Source organism: Pagrus major, chromosome 1, assembly GCF_040436345.1.
Source record: "Pagrus major chromosome 1, Pma_NU_1.0".
In the NCBI taxonomy this organism is placed as follows: domain Eukaryota; kingdom Metazoa; phylum Chordata; class Actinopteri; order Spariformes; family Sparidae; genus Pagrus; species Pagrus major.
This window is the reverse complement of record NC_133215.1, coordinates 2,367,958-2,392,215: the sequence shown is the minus strand read 5'-3', so window position 1 is coordinate 2,392,215 and position 24,258 is coordinate 2,367,958. Positions and strand designations below refer to the sequence as shown.

General features: G+C 43.1%; 1 protein-coding gene across 2 annotated transcripts in view; it reads right to left on the bottom strand.

Moving 5' to 3' along the window:
* Window positions 1-2,010: 2,010 nt before the first annotated feature.
* The window catches only part of LOC140993804 (nidogen-1-like), a 38,505-nt gene continuing 16,257 nt past the window's right edge, over window positions 2,011-24,258 (bottom strand). For both annotated transcript variants that reach the window (XM_073463360.1, XM_073463353.1), the window contains exons 3-20: window positions 23,164-23,393; window positions 22,411-23,054; window positions 22,160-22,300; window positions 21,771-22,022; window positions 20,871-21,071; window positions 20,536-20,769; window positions 19,018-19,155; window positions 18,519-18,647; window positions 17,862-18,005; window positions 16,159-16,281; window positions 12,795-13,034; window positions 12,534-12,706; window positions 11,358-11,484; window positions 10,216-10,387; window positions 9,933-10,090; window positions 9,698-9,821; window positions 7,430-7,542; window positions 2,011-5,760 (exon numbers count right to left, since the gene is read on the bottom strand). In XM_073463360.1, coding sequence (XP_073319461.1) covers window positions 5,639-5,760; window positions 7,430-7,542; window positions 9,698-9,821; window positions 9,933-10,090; window positions 10,216-10,387; window positions 11,358-11,484; window positions 12,534-12,706; window positions 12,795-13,034; window positions 16,159-16,281; window positions 17,862-18,005; window positions 18,519-18,647; window positions 19,018-19,155; window positions 20,536-20,769; window positions 20,871-21,071; window positions 21,771-22,022; window positions 22,160-22,300; window positions 22,411-23,054; window positions 23,164-23,393 — 3,465 coding nt within the window. In that variant the 3' untranslated portion in view covers window positions 2,011-5,638. The remainder of the gene's footprint in view (window positions 5,761-7,429; window positions 7,543-9,697; window positions 9,822-9,932; window positions 10,091-10,215; window positions 10,388-11,357; window positions 11,485-12,533; window positions 12,707-12,794; window positions 13,035-16,158; window positions 16,282-17,861; window positions 18,006-18,518; window positions 18,648-19,017; window positions 19,156-20,535; window positions 20,770-20,870; window positions 21,072-21,770; window positions 22,023-22,159; window positions 22,301-22,410; window positions 23,055-23,163; window positions 23,394-24,258) is intronic.

Genomic DNA, 24,258 nt, shown 5'->3' with positions numbered 1-24,258 from the left:
TATTTAATATTTCTAAGTTTCTTAATTTTTTCTACAAGAAAATTAAATTTATTAGGTTAATGTTTTTTTCCATCAGTTCCAGGCATGAAAAAGATTCTTTGCGCCAAAAAAAAAATGTTTTTTCAGGTTTCACACACAATAAAATGATCTTGTTTAAACAAAATGAATATAAAAGCTGTTTCACACATGAAAAATGTCCTGATTTTTTTTTTTTGCTGATGAAAAAAAATGAAGAAACTTTAAAAAAAATAAAATAATAATACATTTCTACCAAGTTGTTAGAGGAGAAAAAATAATTTAGATCAGACTTAGGAAATGGACCAGGACAAAAAAAGGTTTTTACTTTCTCCTCCGTACATTCGTCATCACCAGTGTGGCTTAAAAACAGGAAACAGAAGAAAGCAGCCGATCGAACGCGTCACCAGGATTCAACAAGAAGACGTGTTTTTAAAGACACGTCACTTTTTCTGGAGCTGATGATGGAAGCAGCTCAGGAGTGAGACATCGAGGCCGATGACGACGTTAGCGCGGGTACTTTTTGTTATCTTGTACTTAAGTCTCGCTTTCAAACTTCGATACAATCCCTCGATGCCTCGGTTTGTAGCACAAATTTCAGATTTTTAATAAAAGATAAAATTAACGAGGCTTGTGTGTCGTGTGTTAATCAGCATCAGAGTTAATTAACTTCAGTATTTATGTATCAGTGTTTCTGTGTCATCGACAGACTGACGTTTAGTTTGTTTTCTCAGCATCACGAGTGAAGATGAAGCGGAGACCAGGTTCTGTGTTAACTCGAGGTGACACGATGATTAACTCGAGATCTGGAGTTAACGGCCGCTCTGGGCTTCCGTAGTTTACAGAATCATCAGATCATCGTCTGCTGATCTGAGCTCAGTCTGTAGAGTCTGAACACTTGGACCACCAGAGGGCAGCAGAGGCTTGGATTTGAGTCCAGAACAGTAAAGGACCAGTTCACTTCATTTTTATTACGTTATTCACTCTGAATTCACTTTGAGGTGTTTCCATTTCATTCTACTCTGACAGCTTCAGTTACTTTAGTTACCTTACGGATTAAACTACTCAACAAAGTGTTTACCTGAAGTGATGAACACGTGAAGGCATCCAGTGATCCAATCAATGTGATTCTGAAGTGGTGATTTCTGCCTCATCCTGATCCTGATCCATTACAACTGAACACAAACTTCTATATTAATAACATCAAATATCAGATCAACGTGTTTCCTCCTGAATGTTTGTTAAAAACTGCTGTTCGAGGAAACGACTGAAACGTTTCGGTGTGTTTCAGATTTATTTCTGCAGTAGGAACCAGCGGCTTGGAGCTGAGAGCCGGACCGACATGTTGCTCTGACAGGAAGAAGAACCAGGTAAAATACAGTAACAGCAGATTTAACCTTTTTAAAGATGAAACATGACAAGGCTTCTGTGATCGTATTTTGTCTCCATTTAATGATGAATTCTGTGTTTTGGACTAAATGTGTGACTGAAGTGGATCTAGAGGACGTTTCTGCTGAAACACAAAGACACTTTATTGGTGAGTTGGCAGAAGTTTGCACACGCCAGTTTGTTGATTGTTTGTTGCTGATGTGGTTTCATCTTGAAAAGGTTTGCACGAATAGAAACAGGATCTAAACTTTCTTACGCTGCGACGTAACGATGACGATACTCAGGTTTGCTTCACTGTGTCTGTGTTTAGTGAACGAGCCGGAAGACTAACGATGAATATTATCTGACTGTGACTGCAGCAGCAGGAGGAGGAGGAGGAGGAGGAGGAGGAGGAGGAGGAGGAGGAGGAGGAGGAGGAGGAGGAGGAGGAGGAGGGTCTCAGGACGGTGCGACGCGTTTCTCTTTCCTGTTGTTGGAGTCCACGCAGCCTGCTGTGAATCCAAGATGGCCGCAGCCGTCGTCCTCCATGATGGAGCCGCCACGAGGGTGAGTGTCTGATCCTCAACAGTGTTTATGAGCATGAAGCAGAAGAGAGCAGACGGTGACTTGATACTTAAAAAAGTATTTATTGAGGCTGTACAGGCTGTTAATGTTCAGTACAGACACATAGTACTTCATGATGGGCTGCACAACACCGACCAACACCAGAACCGCCCTGCAGTGGACGCTGATTAATAATCAACGTCTCGCCACAGTCGGGGATGTGTTGCTGTCGTGCGGCCCTGTTGGACCGGTCCGTGTCGTCCCTGATGGGCTTCAGTTACCAGAAAAAACCTGAGCTGAGTTTGTTAAAGCCGACGAGACACCGAGCCGCTCTTCACTTCACCCACAATGCACCTGTCATGTTGTCAGTTTTTACATGTGACACGTGAACAGTTGTGATTCCAGTCCAGACTTTTCTCCTCAAACATCTCCACCTGGTTAAAGTCAGTTTTCACCTGTTTGATAAAAGTCACAGAGCCCCGAAACCCGTCACTGGATTTAATGAGGCTTTAATGAGATAAAATACCAGTGACGTTAAAACTGCTTCTGTATTTTCATCTCTGTGACGATCGGTTAGAGAAAAATCAATCAATCAATTTGTGCTCAGCAGAACGATGCCGTCAATAAATCAAATCAAAGGTAGTTTCTTATTCTTGTTTGCTGAGAGACCGGCTGATTTTATCAGAGCTAAATCTTTCAGGAAGTCTGAGAGCGGAAAAACTAAAATGAAATAATTTGATCAGATTTGAACTTGTATTTTATTTTAGTGCAGAGCTGCAAAGATTAATCGATTAGTGTCAACTGTGAAGTTAATCGCTGACGGTCGATGAAACGGTTTAAGTGATTTTTTTTTTTAAAAGTCAAAAATGTAATTAAAATAAATAAAAATAAATTTAAGTTGAATATTTTCTGGTTTCTTCTCCTCTGACAGTAAATTAAATATCTTTGTGATGTGGACAAAATGAGACATTTGAGGACATCATCTTTGACTTTGGAAGATAAAATGTCAGAAATTTTTTTTTTTTTTTTTAAAAAGTCAATCAGTGTTTCCAAAACAACGAGTTGATTAATGGAGAAAATAATTTTAAAAAATTGCCGTCAATGAAAATCATCTTTATTTGCAGCCCTACTGTTTAATTTGTTGTTTTCTTTGATTTGAAATAAGACAATGAGAAATTATGGGAATATATTTTAGAAAAAGTAAACATGTTAACAAACGACTGCAACACAAAATACATCGTCCAGGTTTGTTCGAGTCTCCTAAATGTTAATTTTCATCTTTTTTATGGAAAAAATAGTTTCAACTTGACCGAAAAATTCTGCTGATGGAGAAAAAAAAATCTAAATTCTTCGCCGTCAGTTTGTTAAATGTGAACATCTTATTTTTTTTAAAAAATCCAAACAACAAATCGATTAATCGAGAAAATAATCAACAGATTCTGAAAATAGTCTTCAGCTGCAGCTCAAAGTTTACGACCTACTGAAGTTCAGATGTTCATGTTTAAAAATGAATAATTAGTGAAAATGAAACCAAACGGCACCATGATGAACATCCTCAACTTCTAATTTAAGTTTAAATGTTTAATTTGTCCTGATTTCTTATTAAAATATGATTTCTATCTTTTTCATCGTCGATTTCACAACAACATTTTATCAGAAACAAACTTTATAAACTGTTTGAGTGATTTCATTTTAATGTTGGCAGCTACAGGCTTCCATATTTCAGGATTTTAAAAACGTGACAGTTTTTATTTATCAGCGACTGGAATCATCACCGCACGTCTTCAATGTAAAGATGACGTTTACATGAAAAGTTCAGACAGGAGCTGCACATCATCATCATCATCATCATCATCATCAGGTCTCAGGCACCGATTAGAAAAAAAAGAGAGAATGTCGTCTGCATATCAAGTCATTATTTACAAGTTCATATAAAAAAGTACACTGCGAGTCTTAAAACAAACAACAGAATAAATCTTGTGAGTTGTTCACATCACACAGGACCGGTTCTCTGGCTCATCGTGGTTCTGTTAGTGGTCCAAAATACTGAGTATATATATTCATGTCAGTGTGGGGGAGGAAACATCAGATATTACAACTGCTAAAAATTTAAGGTACGTTTTATTTTATCAATGAAAAATTTTGAAAAAAATTAATTAAGTCTGATTAAATGTTTTAGCGTCATTAATATCTCAAGTTTGAAAAATACAGATTTTAGTAAATTAGCATTAATTAGCATCTTTCTCTTTAATATTTTGAAGCTAAAATAAGTTTTGATGGCGTGCAGGTTTTTAAAAATCCAATCAGATGTGCAGAGAAACGACGAATGTACGGAAGCCCTGAGGAGGCAAGTGAGGGAGAAAAAAGAAGCTGAGTTTGAATTTCAGAAGTTAAAACTTCGATTCTTTGGATACAACGATAAAAAATAAAAAGGAAAAAAGTCCTCGTCACACAAAATAAGATATTTTCTGTCTTTTTGTTTTATTAGCTCTGGTACAGAAAAAGTTAGTGAACAACATATTAATAATATTAATGTTTTTTATGTTTATTGCTTTGGTACTTTTTATACCATCGATTGTCAAATCGTTTTAAACGCATGGTCTCAAATACTGAAGTCAGCTGGAAACATGAATGTTTAAACATGCAGCAGCGACGCAGTTCAGCCTCTTCAAATTAAATAAAGTGGCTGCAGATTTGTTCCCCCGTCTGGCTCCTCCAGGCTTCCGTATCAATGACTGACTTGTGTCATTTTTTTGATCTGCACCCGTCTCTGTCCCACAGCAGAGCTACTGACCGATCCGGACGATCTCAGCTATAAAGTGTCTGACGCCAACCTGAAACATTTAATCAACGTTTTGGATTTGTAGTTTCTTCTAGTTTTTCTTTTTTTTGGATTAACTAAAAAAAACGATGCATTTTATTTCCTGTAACCGGACGTAATCTTTTAGCTTTGGCTTGTTCGTCAACCTGCTGTAACTCTTCAACACGCTGAGCGGCTGGTGAAGTCAAACTATGTGACAGGATTTCTCCATCAGTTCACTGACCCCTGATGGTTTTCGTTCAAACTGCAACATATTGATGAATTTAAGTTCTTCACTACAACAAAAATGTCATTTTCAGAAACCTTTAAGGCATTTTGTAAAACGTCAAACATTTTCACGGCCCTTGGGAACCGTTCCCTCGAGTATCTGAGCACGAGAGAAGATTTCTAAAATCAAATCTGATTGTTTTCTCGCAGTTTTGTTTCAGAGCACATCTATAAGAAATCAATAAGGAACAACTACAGAGTTTCACTTTTAAAATACAATAAAAACACAACAGGAAGTTCGTCGATCAGCACCCTTTCAAAGTAATATCATTTGGTCAAAGAGTTTTTGGTTCACCTGCCGTCTTTAGAAAACCCCTGTACGTCAGGGTTGGAATGAAAATCTCCAACCAGGAATCAGATTACAAACAGAAACTACATCTGAATTCAACAGTTGATGATGTCACCGGCGGACCTGAAGTGTGACATCATAACCACGGTGAAGTCTGAACAGCTCTTAAAGGCCAAAAACACGTCAAACTCTGAAACGATCGTAGAAATGTTTGATTCAAGTAAGAAAAGTGGAAAACACCAAAATTCAGTTAAGTGTGTTTTGTCTGTTTGTCTCCCAGCAGCAGCAGCAGCGGCGGCGTCGCTCTGCAGAGCTCACAGGTTCCTCTCCACGCAGCGGCCGTCGGCGCTGTCGTCAGGACAACGGCAGGTGAATCCACCGAGCCGCGGCAGACACAGGTGAGAGCAGCCGCCGTTGTTGGCGCAGTAGTTGTAGGCTGACAGGAGACAGAAGGAAGACAGTTAGGAAATATTACATTTAGTGAATCAAACCGTAATCGACCTCAATAAAGTTAAACTAAAAGTTTAAGTAATAATAATCATGTCTCACCAGACTCCCTTTAAAAAACGTGCAATTTTAGTTGTTCAGTGAGGAGAAACTCAGACACCATGTGAGCTGTAAGTCACTCAGACGCAGGTTAAAGTCAGCAGAGAGCTGAACACTGATCGGATCAGTCAGGACCGGTGCTGATAACGGGTCTGCTCACACACAGAACTGAACATGTTGCCAGGTAAAATAGAAAAGCTTTGTGCGGAAGTTTAATGAACAGTTCATCACTTATAAACCAGCAGGTGGACCCAGGCAGCTGTACAGCTCAGGGCCCAGAGCCAGATGTGAGTCTCCGTATCCACAGCTGGCTCCCCTGAGGTCACTGCACCGCACAGTTCCCACGCTTATATCCGTCCACATACTACACATGTGAAATCAATTACTGCGGTCACCGAGTGCAGCGCCATTAAACTGCTCCGGGTGCAGTTCTCCGTACGTGGACGACCAAATCAGCTCCACTTTAATGTTGATAATGTGACAGTCGAGATTTTTCAGAACTCTACGTTAAGTTTCGTAGTCCACAGAACATTTCTGGAGTTTGATTTGATTTAAAATGTAAAAACAACCAAAAAAAAAAACACCAAATGTCTCCGTACAGCCCCGAGATCACAAACTGATCTGAAAAGATGTTTTTTAAACCCTTTATTCAGCTGAAATCTAAACTTTAGCAGCTACGCTAAACGACAAAAAGTGAAAATCTTTACAAGTTCTTTTTTTTTTCTCTTTCATCTGTGAAAACAAAAAAATCAGGAGAATTTTTTTCATGTGTGAAACTGAGTTAGAAAAGATTGTAAGATTATTTTCAGTGTTTGTTTTTGTCTCTTTTTGACTACAATAGTCTCAATAGGACCAACAGCATTTATGTTGTATTACAGAAACAAACGATGACCTCACAAAAAAAATTGTCCTGAAAAATGTATTTTTACAAATGTTTTAACTTTTCTACTGAAAGAGAAATTTCACTTGTTTCACACCTGAAAAAGATGTAATTGAACGTTAAGATGAAATCTTCACTTTAGCTGTTGTGCAAAAAGCAACCACACGTCGCGGGTGTAAACGAAAACTGGTTAAAAAAATATTTTTTTCAATATGTGAAAACACGTGAAAAATAAAATTTAGGAGATTTTTTTTTTTACATGTGAAACCGGGTGGAAATTATTAAATTATTAAAAAAAGGGTTTTCTCCTGAAAGTGTTTTTTCCACAAAATTTAACTCAAAATTTTAGTTTTTTGTTTTTCACGTTTTCACAATTTGAATTAAAATATTATGAAATTTAGGAAGATTATTCTGGTAAAACACAGGACAGAAAACAGTTTAGTTCAGACTTGAAAATGGATCACCAGAAAAAAGATCTCGTCACCCACCAGGGCTTCCGTACATCTCGGTCTACCTGCTGGTTTTGGGTAAACTGTCATTTATGTTTAGTCTGTGGCCCAGCAGGTAAATGAGATCGATTATTAGCATCACACAGGTATTTTAGATAAATGAGATGTATACACGTCCTGATAAAAGACTAATTATATTCAGGCGATGTGTTTTGCTGACAGAGCGTTACCTTGTGGACACTGTGTGGGTGTCGTGGTGATGCCGTACAGCCGCGAGCGTTTCTGAGGCAGAAACTCTTCCGTCTCTCTCTCCGACTGACGGTCCACAGCGACCACCGCCTCCCTGCAAAACAAACATGAGCATTAAACAGACGGTCACATTAACGCCGCTGATGAACACACTGAAGAAGTTTATGTGACAGGTCCAGTCAAACAACGGAGCTGAAGATGGCAGCGTTTACAGCCCAGCACGACTGTTTACTTCAGCTCCACTCAGTCTGTTAATGGACTCGAGGGTGTGGAGAGTTTGTTTTAGTCGTCGGGATGTTGAGTGAGACATTACTTGGAAATTACTTATAATTATAAGACAGTTGAGCTTCACTGTGTACAGTTTTTGTTTAAACAGCTCTAACAGAGTGAGACGCTGATCTCAAGTCAGTTTCAGGAGTCACACTCTTTAAGTTAGACTTTCATTCATATCGGATCAATTTGCTTGGTAGTTTTGAATGAAGACCTTCAGTATTTGGATTAATTAGCTGTCAAAAGTCAGATCAACATTTCATATATAATGCTCCTCTGTACATCTATTTCACTGTGTATACTAATCAGGTTTAGGCAACAAAATTATGAAGTCAGATTTTGACTACAAAAGTAATCTGTCAGGTTTAGGCCACAAAAGTTCTCGGTTACATTTAGGCGACAAAATGAATCTGTGGTTGAGGCGACAAAAGTACTAAATTAGATTTAGGCGACAAAAGTACTAAATTAGATTTAGGTGACAAAAGTACTCGGTTATGTTTAGGTGAAAAAAGTAATGTCAGGTTTAGGCGACAAAACTACTAAATTAGATTTAGGTGAAAAGTAAACTGTCAGGTTTAGGCCACAAAAGTACTCGGTTACGTTTAGGCGACAAAATGAATCTGGTTTAGGTGAAAAAAGTAGTCGGTCAGGTTTAGGCGACAAAAGTACTAAATTAGATTTAGGCGACAAAATTAATCTGAGGTTTAGGCGACAAAACTAATAAATTAGATTTAGGTGAAAAAAGTAATCTGTCAGGTTTAGGCCACAAAAGTTCTCGGTTACGTTTAGGCGACAAAATGAATCTGTGGTTGAGGCGACAAAAGTAGTCGGTCAGGTTTAGGTGAAAAAAGTACTAAATTAGATTTAGGTGAAAAGTAAACTGTCAGGTTTAGGCGACAAAAGTACTAAATTAGATTTAGGCGACAAAATTAATCTGAGGTTTAGGCGACAAAACTACTAAATTAGATTTAGGTGAAAAGTTATCTGTCAGGTTTAGGCCACAAAAGTTCTCGGTTACGTTTAGGCGACAAAATGAATCTGTGGTTGAGGCGACAAAAGTACTAAATTAGATTTAGGCGACAAAAGTACTCGGTTATGTTTAGGTGAAAAAAGTAATGTCAGGTTTAGGCGACAAAATTATGAAGTCAGATTTTGACTACAAAAGTAATCTGTCAGGTTTAGGCCACAAAAGTTCTCGGTTACGTTTAGGCGACAAAATGAATCTGTGGTTGAGGCGACAAAAGTACTAAATTAGATTTAGGTGAAAAAAGTAATGTCAGGTTTAGGCGACAAAACTACTAAATTAGATTTAGGTGAAAAGTAAACAGTCAGGTTTAGGCCACAAAAGTACTCGGCTATGTTTAGGCCACAAAATTAATCTGGTTTAGGTGAAAAAAGTAGTCTGTCAGGTTTAGGCCACAAAAGTTCTCGGTTACGTTTAGGCGACAAAATGAATCTGTGGTTTAGGCGACAAAAGTACTAAATTAGATTTAGGCGACAAAAGTACTCCGTTACGTTTAGGTGAAAAAATGAATCTGTGGTTTAGGCGACAAAAGTACTAAATTAGATTTAGGCGACAAAATTAATCTGAGGTTTAGGCGACAAAACTACTAAATTAGATTTAGGTGAAAAGTAATCTGTCAGGTTTATGCCACAAAAGTACTCGGTTACGTTTAGGCGACAAAATGAATCTGAGGTTTAGGCGACAAAACTACTAAATTAGATTTAGGCGAAAAAAGTAGCTGGTCAGGTTTAGGCCACAAAATTATGAAGTCAGATTTTGACTAGAAAATTAATCTGAGGTTTAGGCGACAAAACTACTAAATTAGATTTAGGTGAAAAGTTATCTGTCAGGTTTAGGCCACAAAATTAATCTGAGGTTTAGGCGATGAAAGTACTCGATTAGCTTTACCGATCTACCGTCTCCTTGCTGTGAACAGCCACATACAGAGAATTGAGTGTGTCGCTGAGTGCATTACCTCCTCCAGTCGGTGTAGTAAAGGTTTCTTCCAAAGGAGACGAGAGCAAAGGGATACTGGATCCCTTCAACGATCGTCCTCCTCAGCCTGCGGTGAGGATCCATACACTCCACCTTACGAGTACCTGCAGACCCATCAATCAGTCAATACACCTGGACTGACAGCAACCGGATCAGTTCTAAAGGACAACGGTTGATCAGACTACTGGTTCAGCTTCCTGTCAGGTGCGTCTCACCTGCGTCGGCCCAGCACAGCTGCTGGTTGTCAGAGTCAAAGGTCAGCCCATTGGGAAGTCCCAGGTCATCTTTCACCAGGACGATCCTCTCCGTCCCATCCATGTTGGCCATCTCGATTTTAGGCCCGTCTCTGTTCCAGTCGGCCCAGTACAGCCGCCTGCACCAACAGGACAAAACCAGTGAGACCAAACCTCTGCTGCTGTTCGGGTTTCAACAAGCACTTTAACAACCTGAGGAAATCATGTTGCCTCAAACCGATTCATCTCATCTTTAATCACTCACCCGTACGCCGAGTTGGTGACGATGGGTCGCGGGTTGATCAGATCGGTGTCAAACAGGACTCTGCGCTGGCTGCCGTCCAGTTTGGAAACTTCCACGGTGTCACGCATGGAGTCGGTCCAGAAGAGGAGACGAGCAACGTGGTCGATGGCGATGCCTTCAGGACTCTGGAGGCCTGAGGACGGATGGTACAGATACACGTCGGTCAGGGGTCGACTGATCGGGCCGATACAGATTATTAGAAAGGACCAACATCTGGAACCGATGTTCATTAGCAGTAAACATGGTAGAATGAACCTAAGTACAATTTAGTTCTTAAGTACAATTTAGAAGTATTTTACTTGAGTATTTCCATTTTCTGCTACTTCACACTTCTTCTCCACTACATTACAGATGCTGCAGCCCGGAGCTCTCCGACACCCGAACTTGGGCGTAAGTCTTATTTTTGGTCAAAAAGCTGCTTGACGGGAGATAACTCGCTCTGCTGAGGGCGAAACTGGAACAGCGACCGGACGAGCTGAGAGGAGACAGAATCGAGGAGGAAGCTGAGAGCGGCTCACTACCTCGTTACTTTACACAAACGCTCGCTCCCTTAGTGACGAGATTAAACGGTGGATCTGTGACAGTCGTGTGATATTCACTCACTGCACAACAACTGTTTATTGAGGTCTGTCTACTGGCCAGACGCTATTTCTCTATGGATATTTTTACTTTAGATTTTGTGATGCTGCTGATTGTTGTTGTGTTCTTTCATACAATGACATTAAAGAGTCTCTTCTACACTGTTTATCTGATCATTGTAGTCACTAGTTACTTTGCAGATTCGTGTTATTTTATTATTTATAGGCTGTTACTTGTGATCCAGATGTTGTTGTGGGCGGGACATCGTGTGAGAGGAAGCTGCATCAGAGCCGAAGTAGCACATTTTTAAATTAGTTTCTTTTATCGGCCATCTGACAGATAAATTACTGAATATTGGCCCGTTAATCGATCAGGACCGACAGTTCTGTCCCTCATCAGGACCTCATCTGCTCAGTCCAAATTAAGTGTGGGGACATTTTCCCCCCAAAAACGTTCCTGCTTCAGTCTCCTGCACAAAGACATCTACTTCCTGTTTGCTGACTTCTCGTCTTTTTAAAAAGTACCTGTAGTGATGACGGGGCTGATGTCTCCTCCGCTCAGTCGGGCCCTGCTGATGGCCGGCCCGGTGATGTCGGTCCAGTAAACCATCTTCTCCACACAGTCATAAGCCACAGCGATCACCACCCGGTCCTGAGAGAAGGACAGGAGGAGACAGACGGTTTCATTCATCTGGAGACGCTCTCAAAGAGTCTTTTGTCTGAAGTTACTGAACGTCGGAGAGCCATCGGGCTCGAAGACGCCGACGCAGAACATTAACTGACGACTTCTGGTCTTCATAACAGAGAAGAAAAGAGTTCTGATGCTGAAATCCGTTGCAGAACAATGAGAGGATTGTTTCAGCGAGCAGGAACGCTCTCACGTGTTTGAGCCACATTCATGACAGACGATATCTGCACATATGAGGACCAAATGTCGTCAGCAGGAAAAATCTTTAAAGTCGAGACATTGTGGCTGGTTGTCACTTCGAGTTAGTGGTTCTGCTCAAGGGATCATTTATGTCACAAATCTCAGTGTTGAGTCACTCCTGACAGACGTGATAGCAAAAAACATGAAAAACAAATAGTCGAGAATCAAAGCTTTGAAATGAGGATTAGATTTTAGTAAAGGTTGACAGGAACAGTCCGACATTCAGGAGGGACAGATGATGAGATGGACGTCAGTTTCTTGTCCGTCAGAGGTCTAGGACATGTTTAGCTTAGCTTAGCACAACGACTGGGAACAGAGGGAAACTGCTAGCCTTGCTAAAGTAAGTCTGAGTATCAAGATGCAGGGATTCGTTAAGAAACAAGCTTTTAGGTAAAAACAAGAAAACAGCATTGTAGCATTTACTTAAAGAACTGGAGGAGCTGGGGACGTTTTCAGACAAAGAAATGTAACTGACATCTTTTCAGATCAGTTTGGGATCTCAGGGCTTCTTAAGATAACAACATCACGCTCAGCTGTGGATTGTGTTTAGTGCTAATTTGCAATTGTTCACATGCTAACATGCTAAACATCAACATGTTAGCATTGTTAGCATGTTGGCATTAGCACTTAGCTCACTTTTTTTTTAGGGTGTTCTGGTTTCTTTTGTTGCTCGAACAACATCTGTTCATTAATGTAAAACTTCCACCAGTCGACCACCTGCTGATGCTTTGTGGAGGTTTGTTGTGTACCAATGAGATCTAACGCAGTCTTACAGGGATGTGCAGCAGAGGTTTGGCCTCCTCCTTTTTAATGTTGTATCCGTCCAGAGGGACGTGCTCGATCTTCCCGCTCTGAGCGAACAGCAGGTGTGTTCCCGGAGCGACGGGGTGAACGTCAGGCCGCGGCGTCGGGCCGACCGGGGGAGGAGTCACTGCCTGGTCAATACCTGCAGGGGAGGAGAGATTATCCCTCAGGTGAGGCAGACGTGCATTACATTCCTGAACTGACACAGTGTAAAGGTAGAGGAGACTCACACAGTGGGGTGTTCCCGGGCCCGGTGCGGGTGTTGGGGATCTCCTTGCCGTTGGCGTCCACACACCAGCACTGCCCGATGCTGGTGTGGCACTGCGTGGGCTCGTAGGCGCCGTGTTCGTCACACTGAGGGACGTACTGACCGACGGCCGGCCGGGGACGGAAGAAAGAGAAGATACTGGAGTCGGAGGTGGAAGACTGGGCGCTTTCTCTGTGACGCTCACACTGCGTCTTCTCTCGCTCTGCAAACACACAATAACAGCTGGAGTGAGACGTCGAGACTTTGAGTTTACAAGGGGCACTTGAATACACCATGAAGTTCCTGTTGCTGCACCATATACAGAACATATACAGTAGATTTCAGAGTTCACACGTTGCACCTGAATGCACCGTGAAGCCCCTGTGTGAGACAGGAGCACGCCCATAAATGACACATGGCGTGCGTTAGGTTCGGACCGCGGCACATTGAAAGATCAACTGTGGGATTTTATGAATTGATATCAGATCATTCAATTGAAAATTGATTTGAAATCAAACCCAGATTTGATCAATCTCATGTCTGCCTGTTAAAGCTGCGGCAGGAGTCAGAGCATGATTAGCCTAGCTTAGCATAAAGACCTCAGGACCGTGGTCAAAAGCAGCCGGACTGACAACTAAAACAAGGACAAAACAACAAGAAGAGTGTAAAGCTCTGAGAGGCTTTCTACAAGATTCATTCAAATGTTCGCCTGGTGGCTTCACCACTACTTCAGATTATATTCACCAGAAATAAACAACAAACAGCCTTCAGTGATCCAAACAAACAACACGCCAGAAATTCAGTTTGTTACAAAGTTCAGTTTCTCAGATCTGTCCAGAGTGAACCCTCTTCACAAACAAATCAATAAAGGATCTCTGAAAAAGAAAATAAACCAACATGTCCGACGCTGTCAGAGTTTCCTCTGGTTCCAGTCAGCTGATCGTCTTCATCACACAGGAGAAGTGATGCTGCAACGCTAAGCTAGCTGCAGGCTAATGCTAAGCTAGCGGTGTCATGTTTGACATCTTGTTTTTTTTTCCCTTAATGTTATACGACAGAAAACCTTTTTGTTAAACAAGCTACATGCTAATGTGAGCACACAGTTAGCATGAAAATATGCTAATATTTAACATGCTCTCATGAGATTTCATCTTAAAGTACAGCTAAAGACTAAAGAACTCAGTTCTTACTTTTATCCTGTGTTTAATCATCTCATCTCTGATTGGTCGTTTCTCCAAACAGGAAGTGGATATTAATGAGTTTGAGTCCCTGAACAAACCAGAGGTCCGTAACATACATAACATGTTGTTTTTGTTTTATTTATTATTTCTTCTCTTTCACTAAAATGAAAAAGAATAAAAACAAAAGTTATCAGAAACGTAATTCAAACTTTATTTAAATCTAATAAACATCCGACACCGCAGGTCCAGTCTTATTTCACGGTGTTCTGGATGTTGTTGCCGGTGAACAGACAGATTTTAGTACGTGGCAGCTGCAGAGGAACGTGAGCTGTGGAGACGACCGCAGATTAAAGACGAGCAGGAGCCTCTTCATCTCTGCGGTCACATCCAGGGGCCACGGTGACATCTGGACGAGCCTCCTCACATCACTCTTATCCTCAAGGGGATCAGCGAGACGAACCACAGAGCAGCCACAACAGTCTGAGAGTGTCCTCGCAAGGCAGCGCCACGTCTGCTGCCAACAATCAGCCAGGGAAAACCACAAACGACAAGAAGAAGACCCCTGAGAGGGGCCCGGACATCAAAGACAACCGGTCCAGACAGAAAACACAGAGCTGCTCAGCGTGAGAGACGCTGTGACAAGTTTTGACAGGGGACACAAAGATTATGCCTTTCAGAAGCCAGGCAGGTCATAAAAACGACGAAAATATGACAAAACTCTGGTGCGGAGGAGTGAACTGTAATTATCTCCGAGCTCCCGACACCTGGAGTCACTGAAGGAGTGTGAAGCTTTGGGTCGACGCCAAACCACCAACACACAACACACAACAGCAACAACACAGCAACAACAACAAACCAGACGGAGAAAATAAAGTCAACCAGGGGTCAGCGTGATAAATGTGACGCGGCAGATCAGAAGGAGGGGAGAGCGGCACCAATCAGAACCCAGACAGAACCATCAGACTCAGGACGGTCCCTCTCTGGTCTCAGTCGCTCGCACACTTCTGACTTCATCCACAAGTTTTTCTTCACCATCTGTGTGGCTCTGATCACCACTCTGTTGTCCAACATGTGATCAGCTGACTGGTACCAGAGGAAACTGACAGCGTCGGATATGTTGGTTTATTTTCTGTGTCAGAGATCCTTTATTGATTTGTCTGTGAAGAGGGTTCACTCTGGACAGATTTGAGAAACTGAACTTTGTAACAAACTGAATTTCTCTCTGTTGTAGTTCACTGTTGGATGACTGAAGGCTGCCTGTTGTTTATATTTGGTGAATATTATTTGAACCTGCAGGATCAAGTCGAGCTGCTGTTGTGAAATATGTGTTTAAAGAAAAGTTTGTCAGGACATAAAACCAGTGATCTGTTGATCCAGATGTGACAGTTTAACAACTAAAGAGCCGTCGGTGTTGGACTTAAAAAATCGAATCATATTTAAACTTGTAACTGTACGTTAAAATCGTAACGTGGATTTGGAGAAACGTGATGCAGCTGTAATCTGAACCTCAGGTTGTGTCTTCAATCACTGACTTCAGACTTTTATCTTCTGTCTCGCTGTGACATGAAGCTCAGCTGAGTGTCTTCAGGTGTCTGTTGACGTCTGTTTACATTCTTATCACCAACATCCTTCACTGCTCTGCCGTCGCCTCGTCTCTCGACACCGCAGAGTTTACACAGCGTCCATTTGTCTCCGACACTAAAGCACCCGAGACGTTTCCTTATCGAAGCTCTTTGTCCATCAAGAGACAGAAACGTCTTTGAAGGGACCACACGGCTGCTGTGACACGTTTCAACACGTTCACGTCAGACCGTCCTTCAGCCCGGACACGTCACAGGTCCCTCAGTTCACAACTAATCTGATTTAAATCTAATTAAAGTCAAATATATATAAAAAAAACACTTTAAAATAAACAAAGTGAAGAAAAAAAGTGTTGATGTGAAAGACGTCTACTGAAGTTAGCATGCTAACCAGCTAGCCCCAGTGGTCCAAGGCTCCTGTGCTAGCAGTGTCAGCAACATGGGTTATTGAGCTAACGGCTAAAGGTAACAGCAGCTACAGTTAGCAGCTACAGTTAGCAGCAGTTAGCGGTTCCTCTGGTGATATCCTGTTTGTTTGGAGCGTGAAACCAACATATTGCTCCTTTAATCAAACAGATGTTCCTACCTGCAGGATTGCACTGGAAGCCGTCGCCGTGGAAACCGGGGTGGCACAGGCAGGTGTACGATCCCTGCGTGTTGGAGCACGAGGCGTCACGGTGGCATCGGTCCTGCTGACACTCGTCTACGTCTGAGCAGGAAGGAAACAGACGAGGATAAACATCCAGCAACACGCCATTAAAAATACTTTACACACACATACATACTGTTATCATGATGCGAGACGATATCTGGTGTTAGATATGGTTACATGATGATGTCATCAGTGTTGTCTTCCACTGGTTTACAGGCTCGTTACAGGAAAGTGACGTCATGAACTCAGTCTGTTCTGATACTTCCCCCTTACATACTCATTATCTCAACGTTACTGATGAGTGTTGATCAGAGGTGTGTCGCTGTGTTCAGTTTGTTTTCTGACTGAAAATGTGAAGTCGGAGCTTTAACGACGAATTCAGAATATACAGATATATATTGTGTGTTGTTGATTATTAGGTATCATGGTGGAGATCTCATCATGAACACATGAAGGCCACTCAGATGTCACCGAGGTGTTTTCACGCTCAGTTTTTCCATTAAAGTCAGGACGCCTAAACGTTTCTTTGCCTCGGGACCCAAAACTGAAAGTTGAAGTGATGGTTGTGGTTGTATGAGGAACTTTACCCTCTCGGTCTGAGTGGAGATGCAGAACATTGTACTGACGTATTATAGCCACCTATAAACATATATATCTGTTTAAGTGTTGATGTTTTCTGTATTCCTACACAGAAGAGCAGCAGATCAGCTGTTTCTTTCAGCAGCTGTCTGTCTGTTAAAAACAAAGCGTACACTTGAACAGATGTATATATGTTCAGGTGGCTACATCACGTCCTGCTGTCGGTACAGTTCAGCAGGACGATGCTCTGCTTCCCCACACAGACGGAGAGCTGACGGTCGGACACACTGACCACAGATAAGACCCTCACACACACACACACACACAAATCAGAGGTTGTCAGAACCATCTCACAGGAGACATCAGAGTGAGGTAACTTCATCTTAAAGCTCCGCTGCAGGATGAACTTTCATCCAGCTGATGTCACAGAGCTTCAGCTGAGTGAGCAGACTTTGTTAAAAGTCTCCTGTTTTCTCTCTCTGAGCTGCACGAACGTTCAGTTCTGACTCCAGAGTCCAGTAGTGGTGGGGGTGGGGGTGGATGTATATATGAGAGATGAGCTGCACAGCTGTGAGGCAGGACTCTACATTTCCTGTCCAGGTGGACACGTTTCCTGTCCCCGGGGACTGCAGTCTTACAGTATGTTACAGAGTCTGGAGGTTCCCACAGAAAACTATAGTAACTATAAGTATTTATTATATCATCAGTCTGTTCCTGCACATCAGGTCAGAGCTCATCGTATTCTAACGAGCAGGTTGGATTTACTGCAGTTTTGTTTGGACTTTTGGAGCTTCATGGATTTATTCTGGATTTTTCTCCTTTAAGAACGTCTTTAAAACAAGTCGTATGTCAACAGGTTGGGCTCGATGCTTTTGCTCCTCAGTGACGCCTGCAGGACTCCCTGGTAGACTCAAAGACAAACGTTGACTTCTTTCTGCCACCGTGAATTCAGCTGCTGTGACCTTCACCGCTGCCTGCATTAATGGCTGTCACGTATCTGAAGTCACAACAGTTGAGACTTCGCTTCGACACACGGCTGATAAACCCGGTGAACTCACCCCGACACACCCGGCCGTCACCCGCGAACCCCGGCAGACAGGAGCAGACGAAGGCCGAGCCGCCGGTGTAGCTGCAGAGCGCTCGTTCAGCAACATCACAGTTATGACTTCCTCTCTGACAGTGGTCCACAGGACGGTCCTCCTCTGCAGGACGAGACAGAGGACAGAGGTTAGGACTGCTACAGAGAGAGACGGAGGAACAGGGACAGAATAGAGGGACGGACGGAGATAAAGTCACAAAAGATAAAAGCAGTATAATATATTTTGTGTTCTCTGTTCTGCTGCTTCGCTCTGTCAGTGTTTATTAAGTCAGGACGATGAATCAAACCTTCACTGCACCAGCTGTCCTTTCTTATCTGAGCTAAGTTTGTATTTCTGACTCTTGAGGGCCACCGTGCAGTTTAATCCTGCGTCACACGCTGGATCAGCTGCAGGTGTGTGTGTCTTCATATTTCCAACGTCAGTTTGAAATGTTTGGTCCATTTACAGTCGTACAAGAACTTTATTGTTTATGTCTGTTGGCGGCTGTTAGAACATCTGTATGTGCAACAAGGGACTCAACAGTCACACACACACACACACACACACACTCCGCCCACCCACACAGCTGTCTACACACACACACACACACACACACACACACACAGTTAAACGTACCGATGCAGGTCTTCCCATCGCTGGCGAACACAAAGCCGCTCAAACACTCACAGCGGAAGGTTCCAGGCTGATTACTGCAGACGGCGTTGGATCCACACACCTGAGGAGTCTCCCTGCACTCGTCAGCATCTGCAGATAACACACAACATGACGTGACGAGTCAACATGTGCAACACACACACACACCACAAACTCTCAACATTTTGTTTTATTGTTGGATTTCTGTCCAGTTTTGATTTGATAATCATGTAAATAACACGAGACTTTGTCATTTAACCTCCATCTCAGAAAATCTTCTCTGCCACGCAGTCAAAATGAAACAAAAGGCCTCGTGCAGATCCAGAACTTCTGGAGGAATAAACACCTGGAGTCACATCAGAGGAGGACAGACTTTACGTCCATCTTCGCTGTGTCTGCTTTGTACATTTTGTCCCCAAAAGTGAGGTTATTACTCAACAACTCATAGTCCGTTAATCCCTTGGTTCAGAGGTGGTCTTACCGTGGCAGTAGCGTCCGTCTCCGGTGAAACCGTTGCTGCATTCGCAGGTGAACTTGAGGCCTTCACCTGGTTTGCACACGGCGTTGATGTCACAGCCGTGTCTGCCGGTGAAACATGGATTCTGTTCTGGCAGAGCGCCTGTCAGGAGCACGAAGACACGTTAACATCACCTCGTCTGATTTACAGAACGAGCAGAAAGAGGCAGGTTGTGATTGTGCTGCTCTCACACATCAACACAGCTCCGTCAAAGACTGTGGTGTGGAGCCAAAGAAGTTCTAGCTTTAAAAACAACAACACCAAAAAACAAGTCGGAGAGAAGATAACAGGAAGTGAGGGTCCTCGCTGGTGTTACAGTGGATGTAGTCCTGCCTCTTTCTTGTGCTCAGATGACGGTAGAAAAGTTTTAATTATTTCCTTTATTAGATTCTTTAAAATCTTGTTTCAGTCAGTTTACAGCAGCAGATCGTCACAGCTGAGAGGACGTTGGACATTTTTAGCTCCTTAAAGGTTTTATTGATCATCTGATGAGACTAAAATGACTCCACGGCAGAGGAACCAATCAGTCGGTGTCCTCTGGTTCCCATCATGCAGCTGGTGTGTTGGGGCTCCATGTTTGAAGTCTCCTCCAGACCTTCACCTCCTCACAGGAAACACGACCCAGATGTTCCACTTTCTGCCAGCAGACTCCAGCCGAGTGGTGTTTGCTTGTGTAACTCTGAAGCCCCGAGCCTCCTCTCGACAGCCCCCCCACCTGCACTTTTACCTTTAACCCCTCCCCCCTTTTACTAAGCGATGCTCCTGATGCCCCTCCCCCCGCCGCCTTCCTCCCCGCTGAGGACTGGACGTTGGTATCTGGTTGGCCTCGGCCGCTGACCTTCACCCCCTGCCAACAGCCTCTCTGATTGCAGCTGAGGAAATACAGCCGGGCTCAGATTACTGTTTGTCTTCCTCTGATGTTCCACTGCAAACACCAGCGAGGCACTAAACTGTCGGAGGCGTGTTTCAGTGCATTCCTCAGGGTAATAACACACATCTTTGTCCTGCGACCGTCCCTGACAGACGGCCGGGAGACACGGACGTGAACGCTCAGTTCCATGTTATCAGCCTGCGCTCTCCTCACACCTCCGTCATCTATAACAGCTCCTACACGACGGAAAGTTCAGCATATTTGTTTTTTTACATCTTTTGTCCTCGTGCAAGACACAGATCAGGACAACTGACAACACTCGATGTCCTCTTGTGACGAGGACAGCTTTAGAAAATCAAGTCCATCCTGATTATTGTTGTTAAGTGACAAATCATGGTTTTGATTGTTCTGATAAATGTGATGCGTTTCCACAAATGTTTTCAAATGTGACTTTTTGTAATTGATTAAAGTTAATTTTGTGGTGTGAAAGCTTCTCCTTGTTGATTTAATTCAGGTTTATCTTTCTTCAGAATAAAGATATTGTGAGATTATTTCTTGTTTCAGTATTTTTGTTATTTCCAGGTGTTGGTGAAGTGGGTGTCAGGACTCACTGTGCACAGAGCCGATCCTGTTGCTCATGGCGTAGCGGATCAGGTGGTTATCAGTGTCGAACATCACGAAGATCTGGTCCACGCTGAGCTGCTGGGTGGACAGCTCCGCCCTGATGGCCTCGCCGTGTGGGCAGCTCTGGAAGGTGATCGTCTGACGCCACTGGTAGCTTCTGGGCTGGACGGTGCCGTCGGGAGAGGTGATGGTGTAGTCGCGGCTGGAGGAGGAAGTGATGACTGGGGCGGAGGAGAAGCAGAGGAAGAAAACACTTCAACATCAGCAGGTCTATGAGTTTTTATTATAACACACCTTTGTTTGATTATTTAAGTGTCCTTACGATCTCTGTCGTTCTGGTAGATCTCCTTGTATGGGTTGATCTGGACGGAGGATCCCAGCGGGACGGCGGGCAGACGACCCTCCAGCTCGGTGCTCACCACCAGGTGGTCGTGTTCGTCGATTCCTTTAAACTGCTGCTTGATGCTCAGACGCTCGTTGCCGGGCTGGAAGATGACTTCAGCCTGCCGGGAAAACACGCCGCCTGCAAGAAAACAGATGACAAGCGACAAAGGGTTAAATAGAGACAATCAGACTTATCATCCAACATCCAAGTCAACACATAAACATCTATATCAATCTAATTATTGTGAACATAGCCGTTATTTACATTTACAACAACTACAAGCGTCACAATTTTCAAAATCCACGATTAGATTTGACTTTAAGATTCAAACTTCTTTAAAAAGATGGAGGTATTTTACAACCACAGCTGGACTTTCTCCTGGTGTCTTCTTGCAGGTTCAAGTTAGATCAAATAAGACAAAATATAAAACGAGACCACTAATGAAAACAGAGATTGTCCAGTAAGAGCTCAGCAAATGTAACTACAGTTTCTCAAATCTGTCCAGAGTGAACTCTCTTCACAGTCAAATCGATAAAGGATCTCTGATGAAGATAAGAAACCAACACGTCCGATACTGTCAAGAGTTTCCTCCAACACCAGTCAGCTGATCGTCTTCGTCACACAGGACGAGAGTCTGGAAGTGACACTGCAGGCTAATGCTAAGCTAGCTGGAGGCTAATGCTAAGCTAGCTGTGTCTGCTGTGAAGTTTTGTTCTTTTAAATCCGAAAAATTGTTAATCCTGCCATTGATATCAATAATTGAAACAACAACAACAACAACAACACATTAACCGGACTACAGTTCACACAGCTATCAACACCAACGCGTCTCCTCACCGATGAGACTGAAGCCGTTCTGGTAGCCCGGCTGCTCCAGAGCGAAGGCCCAGCCGATGACTCCTCCCAGGGAGGACAGCGGCTGCAGGGACGGGCCGAGGCTGTCAGGGATGTTGCTGATGGCCACGTACGCCCGTCCGTCATTGGCCACCACGTACGAGTGCAAGTCGTGGTTACTGAGCTCCACAGGTGAAGGCGAGTTCCCGACAAACACCCGGCCGTTCACCTTTCCGTTCATTCTCTGTGGTTTTCCTTTAAAATAATAATCAGAGGAAGAGTTGTGATGACGACAACGAGGAATAATTAACCGTAGTTAAGTGTCTTTCTAGTCACTTCATTAAAAATTCAATCCCATTGAGCCGTTTAAGTAACTCTGAAGATTTGCTCACCTTCTGCAACGCAGTCCTTCCCATTACCGTAGAAACCAGGCTTGCAGTGGCAGCAGTATCCGTTGCTGTAATCGCGGCAGTCAGCGAAAGCCGAGCATTTGTGCCTGTTGTGGGCACACCTCTCCAGATTGTACCCGAATACTGTGAAGAAAATCGAGAACGAACCAATCAGCTTGAGTACAAGGAAGATAAAACCCAAGAACACGACAAGGTGATCCAAAAAACTTTGAAACACAAAAGTTTTGATTCACCATTCACATCGAGACCTTCGTCTTCATCCACCACGATGATCTGGGGTTGGTGGGGCCGGGAATGGGGTGGCACTGGTTGGACTGGTTCAGGGTTGGTGTACCGTGGTTGGACTGGATCGGGGTCAGGGTACCTCCGCTCGATTGTTGGGTATCTGGGCTCAGTGGTTTCAGGGTCGGTGCGTCTTGGTTCCAAAGGTTCAGAGACTGAGTATCTAGACTTGGTTTGGTCAGTGTATCTGGGCTCAGATGGTTCCGGGTACCTCGGTTGAGCCCTCTCAGGGTTGGTGTATGTCGGTGTGACGGTCTCAGATTCAGGGTATTCTGGCCCAGACTGACCTGGTTCCTCTGTTTTTTCTGTCTTTGGTTGTGCATACCCTGGTGTGATGGTCTCAGATTCTGGGTAACTGGGTAAGAACTCCGTGGGCGCCTCAGTTGGGAAGACTTCCTTTTGTTCTGGAACCACTTCAGGCTCATTTGTTGTGAAGGTCACCTCATCGAGCCGTCTTGGCAACATGGTCACAGGAGGTTCGGTGGCGTTACCCTCGTCAGGAAGGTCAGAGTTCATGCCTGGTGTGATGGAGATGAAGAATGGTGCAGAGCCGATCTCGTACACCCAAACTCCTTTCTGTCCCGAGGTCGTCTTTCTAGTTGGACATAGGAAGGACGGATATGATTAAAACTGCACTGAACATAGATGAAGAGTCGTGTTGAGCACAAAACAAACATCTCCAGTCAATGACATCAGATTCATACTCAGTCAGGTCCCTGATCGAAGTCTCTTCATCTGTGGTGACGCGGAAGTACGTCCCCGGCTGGTTGTTCCAGAACCAGCCCTGCACGAGGCCTTCGTTGAAGCCCGTCTCCAGGAGCTTGGTCTCGCCCCCTACGGATGTGGAGTGAAACTGCAGGCCGTCTCTGGGGTACAGGAGGATGGCGTAGGAGGACGACTCCATGGAGGCCACAACCAGCTGGAAAGTGTTTCTCTGAAAGTTCAAAGAAGCAGTTTAATTTGACTTCGGGACATCAGAGCGAGGAGGACGTGGGTGATGACATCAGGTTTGTGCCGTTGAACAAAAATGTCTTGCAGAGTTTCTGATCTTTGGAGGAAGCTATTCATGGTCTGTAGGGACACATTAGCTGCTGTAAAGACCAGATTAAAAGCTGCTCTGCGTTCAGCTGACAGACTGATCAGGGAAGTGTTACCTTTACATGTCAGGAAGAGATTAACCTTCACAACAAGTGGAGACATTTGAATCCAAAGGTGCTGCTGAAATAGATAAATTAATACAGAAGCAAAGTAAAACAAAATAACAATTTATTTCACATACCTACATTTATTTTGAAAGGAGCAGTCTGTAGTTTAGTTGAAGAAATGTTAATGAGCAGAGAAAGATCCTCATTGGCTGATAAACAAACTAAATAAACAAACTCTTTGTTTTCACTGAATAAACAAACTGACCTTAGAGGACAACACAATTTATACTGTTTTACTTTGTTTATATGTGGCGGACCCTGCCACCTTTCTAGCTTCAAACAGTGTTTCACTGATGGAGAGAGTTTGTATTATTACCTCATTAATATTGTAAATATTAAAATTATTTTGTTTTAAATTTCTCCCCCTAAACTAAACAGTGCCCTTTTAATATTATTTTAGGTGCATGTAATGGAATATTATTTTTTTATTTTGGATGTTTTGGTCCCCATAGTAACGAGCCTCTAATATAAAAGGTATCGTCTCATGAAGAGAAATCATCACATACTTTATACTGCTGCTGAATAAACATGATTTTTCTTGTGCTCATCCATTTTCGATCTCCACTTTTAGATCGAATGCAGACCGACGGCAGT